The 5471-nt window shown below is 38.4% G+C and overlaps 1 protein-coding gene across 1 annotated transcript in view; it reads left to right on the top strand.

Annotated features, from left to right (window-relative positions):
- Nucleotides 1-5471, top strand: part of lrrc7 (leucine rich repeat containing 7) — a gene marked incomplete in the record, with an annotated part of 55654 nt that overhangs the window by 29440 nt on the left and 20743 nt on the right. The window contains 3 exon segments of the mRNA XM_014017770.1: nt 706-1056; nt 3089-3334; nt 4839-4868. Of these exon segments, the coding sequence (XP_013873224.1) occupies nt 706-1056; nt 3089-3334; nt 4839-4868 (627 nt within the window).

The raw sequence follows: 5471 nt of genomic DNA, 5'->3' as shown, positions 1-5471 counted from the left end.
CGTCCTATTTTGCAAATGCTGCCTTCCTGAAATTTGGTATGCTTGTTTGTCTTTGTGTCTATGGTGTATAATGATGTGATTGTGATGCTGTATTTCTGACTGTTTTATGTGCTGCAGAACAGGAACCTGCTGTAAAACAGCAGTTATGCTGAGTCAGGCTTGATTTTTAGTAATCTTTTCCTGTTGAATCAATTAATCAAATCAAATCAAATCAAATCTCTGTTCTACATGACTAATACTCTTCTAGATCACTTCGGTCAAACAATAAACTGTTTCTACACGTTCCCAGAACCAGACTGAAAAGAAGAGGTGACCGGGCATTTGTTGTCACTGTTCCTAATTTGTGGAACAACTTACCATTCATTATTAGATCTGCCCATAATCTGGAACACTTCAAATCTCTTCTGAAAACTCGTTTTTACTCTCTGGGATTTCAACAAGGATTTACATTGTATTTCATGTGTCTTGTCTATTTAATTTATTGTTTTTACTTCATTATGTTTTAATCATTTTTATGATTACTGTACAGCACTTTGGTGCAGTTGGTTGCTGATTTTTGAAATGCTCTAGAATTAAGTTTGACATTGACATTGACATTCAGTTCAGATAATTTTTCTAAAATTCAGAGTGAAAATGGTTTTGCATGTTAGCTAAAACACTTGTAACGTTCACATGGACTCACTGTCAAACATTCGACCCAATCAGGTGACCATGGACCGTAGAATCCCTCCCCCTTTCCCCAACACACCGGATTACGTTAACCACTCATCGAAAGTCATGGACTACTTGAATCAACCAGGAAGGACGTTACCCAAGGAGCTGGTCAGCCCCCGATACCGTGCATATCCACCGCTGGAGATGTTTTCCTTCCCCCAAGCGCCCATCAACCAGGACGGCCTGTCCAGCCAGCAGCAGCAAACGATCTCGACGCAGCGCTCCAGGCCGGGGTTTCTGAGGAGAGCCGATTCTCTGGTCAGCTCCACAGAGCTCGCTTTGTTTCGCAGGGTTCATGAAGCCCAGCAGGAGGCGCTACAAGAAGCACAGTACAAACAGCAGGTAAAATATCAGAAATATGTGTGTGTGTGTGTGATGGAAGATAATCAAACTGCTAAGATAAGACGTCAAAGTGTGTTCTGCTCTACCTTCAAATTATTATTTTGTTTTAAAGGAGACATATCCTGCTTTTAAATCCTTTTTTTTCACATTTAAGTCATTCAGTTGGGGTGTTTATAAAGTGAAACTGCAATGCTTTGGTCTGAATTCCTCCTTATTGTAACTCCACAAGCCCCTCTTTCACCTCTTTTCTGAGGCATGTCTCAGATCAACTCGTTTTGGGGCTGTCACTTTAAATCCTAACGAGGCGCTTCACAGCACTGCATAATAGTTTTGAAAACATCATAGAAAATAGAGAAAACCAAAGAGGTTGAAAAACATGACAATAGAAATATATCTTTGGAGTACCAGGAGAGACTAAATTCAACTTTTCTGCCTCTTAGAGACTCCAAGTCCACAACAAGATGCATTTCACTGATAAAAGTGGATTTTGCATGATATGTCCCCTTTAATCATAAGGCTTCTTATTTTTATGAGACCAAAAATCTTATCAGTTTTATTTGAAATAATTGTTATTGTAAATATTAATTTATAAACATATACAGTATTTATGTTCTTATTGTTTCTTTTCTTAGCATATATTTTCTTAGTAAGTTGATTCAAATATGATTAAAAAACAATGTACACTCACTGGCCACTTTATTAGGTACACCTGTCCAACTGCTCATTAACGCAAAGGTTGAATCAGCCAATCACATGGCAGCAACTTTAGTCATGTAATGACCGAGACGATCTGCTGCAGTTCAAATGGACCATCAGAATGGAGAAGAAAGGTGATTTTATTGACTTTGAACGTGGCATGGTTGTTGTGCCAGACGGGCTGGTCTGAGTATTTTAGAAACTGCTGATCTGAGATTTTCACCCACAACCATCTCTAGGGTTTACAGAGAATGGTCCGAAAAAGAGAAAATATCCAGTGAGCGGCAGTCCTGTGGGCACAAATGTCTTGTTGATGCCAGAGGTCAGAGAAGAATGGCCAGACTGGTTCGAGCTGATAGAACGGCAACAGTAACTCAAATAACCACTCATTACAACCGAGGTCTGCAGAAGAACATCTCTGATAACACAACACGTCCAACCTTGAAGTGGATGGACTACAGCAGCAGAAGACCACACCAGGTGCCACTCCTGTCAGCTAAGAACAGGAAACTGAGGCTAAAATTCACACAGACTCACCAAAACTGGACAATAGAAAGTTGGAAAAACGTTGCCTGGTCTGATGAGTCTCGATTTCTGCTGTGACTTTCAGATGGTAGGGTCAGAATTTGGCGTCGACAACATGAAAGCACGGATCCATCCTGCCTTGTATCAACGGTTCAGGCTGGTGGTGCAATGGTGTGGGCAATATTTTCCTGGCACACTTGGGCCCATTAGCACCAGTTGAGCATTGTGTCAACACCACAGCCTACCTGAGTATTGTTGCTGATCATGTACATCCCTTTATGACCACAATGTATCATCTTCTGATGGCTACTTCCAGCAGGATAACGCTCCATGTCATAAAGCTGGAATCATCTCAGACTGGTTTCTTGAACACAACAATGAGTTCACTGTACTCCATTGGCCTCCACCGTCACCAGATCTAAATCCAATAGAGCATCTTTGGGATGTGGTGGAACGGGAGATTCTCATCATGGATGTGCAGCCGACAAATCTGCAGCAACTGTGTGATGCTATCGTGTCAATATGGACCAAAATCTCTGAGGAATGCTTCCAGCACCTTGTTGAATCTATGCCACGAAGGATTAAGGCAGTTCTGAAGGTAAAGGGGGTCCAACCTGGTACTAGCAAGGTGTACTTAATAAAGTGGCCGGTGAGGTTCAAGATGATTTTTTTCTTGCTCTATTTATCAGTCAAGAAAGGTTGCTTTTTATTTAATATTAAATGTGTTGAGCATCAGTTTCACTCACATAATAAAAAGTGTTATGACATAGTTCTCGGTGTAACACCGATAATTATTTTCCTTCAACCACAGTCAGACCCCCCTCATTATAGTCGGGCTCTTGCCTACTCCACCCCCATGGAGCACTCTGCTCTCTCCAACATGGCTGACAACCAAAACCAGATGATGCATAACAAGAGAAACGGTCGCTATGATGATGACTATCCCACTTACCAGGAACAGAAAAAGCCCATGATTGGTTATCCGACCAAAAGTCTGACTCAGCGTCGCCCCCTGTCGGCCAGGAGCTACAGCACTGAGACCTACGGAGCATCTCAGGTAAGATTTATTTTTTAGAAAACAGATTTCAAAGCTGAAGTTTTTTTTCTGCCCAGCAGGTGAGAGTCCAAAATAATTTAATTTACAGAGGTATGAATTAAAAAATGCAACTTCCTACAGGTGGAAACAATCACTTGCTAATGGACTAAATCAAAAAAGCATTTTCTCTCAGTGGTAACTAATTACATGAGTTGAACTATTATTTCAACCTCTCATTAAAATGTTATTACCTGAAAAATGGACTGCCTTCAGCTCTGTGAGACACTACATGAAACAAAGCAGTGGGTAATACTCATAGATTTAAAGGTTTCTGTGTTGGCTACCTCTGTTTTAGGGTTAATATTATTGTTTATTGACAGTTTTTTCCTCATTACAAATACAAATCAGCGCTCCTGAACTCATGTCACTCTGGTGGTCACGTGAGATTTTTCCTCTTACATCTGAATTCTCACGAGATTTCAGGAAGTCTTGCGTGATTTAATATCTGACATCTGAATGTTCAAGAATGAAATATATTTTCGTATGTGGTGTGTTGATTCTTGCCTGTACACCTGTACACCACACACTGTGGAACCAAACCTGCTATATCCATGATTTTTTATCCTCACGTGTGGGCTCTCAGGCTTTGAAAATTGGCCGACTGATTTAAAATCTTGTAGTGTGACAGCCTTAAACTGAGCTGAGTAAATTGAGCAATTTACACATTTTCTTTTAACAACAATGTGTAAATTTCTTGGTTAAGTAAATTCAACATTTTTTAGAGTTCATAAACAACTTTTTTCATGATGTCATTTTTTTAATATATAATGTGTAACTAGCTGTTAAATTTTAAAGTAAAGAAGTAAAAGTATCATTTTTGTGTTTTTAATGTAACGAAATAAAAGTCAAAGTTACGATAAAAAAATATTTTGCGCATCTATAGATCATGTGTCAAACTCAAGGCCCAAGGGCCAAATGTGGCCTGCGGGTGATTCCCGTATGGCCCGCCAAGGCCCCCCCCCCCACACACACACAAACATACACACACATTTTTTTTACTTAATATGAAAATTGTCTTTATATACTGTAAATAGTAAACTTTAAAGTTACGATTGAATGCATCAAAATATATAAATTTAAAAGATGAAAGATAATAATACTCTTTCTGCCCCTGAGCTGTTGGCTTTAAAGGCCCTGTCACACTAGACAGCTTATGCCAACTTATTAAACCTTTTTTTTTATTTATAAACTGCTAATAAAAGTTTTGTATTTGAACAATTTGTTCAAATTACATTATGTACACACTGAAAATAAGCTTCCTGTTGATTTTTTCAATTCCATCTTCAATGTAGACATCTTTAAAACGTTCATAAGTTGGCAAAAATTGTTTAGTGTGACAGGGTCTTAAGTAAATGAGCGCTTTAGTTGAATAGCCTTGTATTAATGTCTCAACATAAGCTGCATTAAAGCCAGCATTGACCATAAACTGCATCTCCAATAATGCATGTTGATTAATTCCCTGTAGGAAAATGGGAGAACTCACCACAACTCATCAGTGAGTAAAACTCTACTACTTTTACTTTTATTACTATTTCTGTATTATTTATTTCACAATTATTCGGTCGTACACGTAGTACTTTTCAGTGTTTATAAGAGGACGTGTTAAAACACTGTTTCTATGCAGGAAACACCAGGTAGAGCTCAGTTATTATTTGTTAGCAGTGCTCAGCTGTAGCAATGAGATGAGAAACGTGATGTTTTGTGTTTAATTGTTTAGTTTAGAAGTTAAACGTGAAATGTCAAAGTTAATTAAAACTGGCCTCACGTGGTCCTCGGTGAAAATGAGTTTAATACCGCTGCTATAGATCCTCAAAAAACTGCTTAGGTACTATAACAAAGTAAATGTATTTCGTTACTATACACTTGTGCAAAATTCACTATAACAGTTTAAAATTTTATTACAATAATCAATAATAGCATATGGATAAAATATGAAAAAAATCATAAATGGGCAAAACACAGCGGGTAAAATAAGTATTGAACACGTCACCCTTTTTCTCAGTAAATATATTGCTAGAGGTGCTAATGACATGAAATTTTCACCAGATGTCGGTAACAACCCAAGTGATCCATACATACAAAGAAATCAAACCATAAA

Source organism: Austrofundulus limnaeus, unplaced genomic scaffold (genome assembly GCF_001266775.1).
Source record: "Austrofundulus limnaeus strain Quisiro unplaced genomic scaffold, Austrofundulus_limnaeus-1.0 Scaffold176, whole genome shotgun sequence".
Lineage (NCBI taxonomy): Eukaryota > Metazoa > Chordata > Actinopteri > Cyprinodontiformes > Rivulidae > Austrofundulus > Austrofundulus limnaeus.
This window is presented reverse-complemented; position numbering and strand designations above follow the sequence as displayed.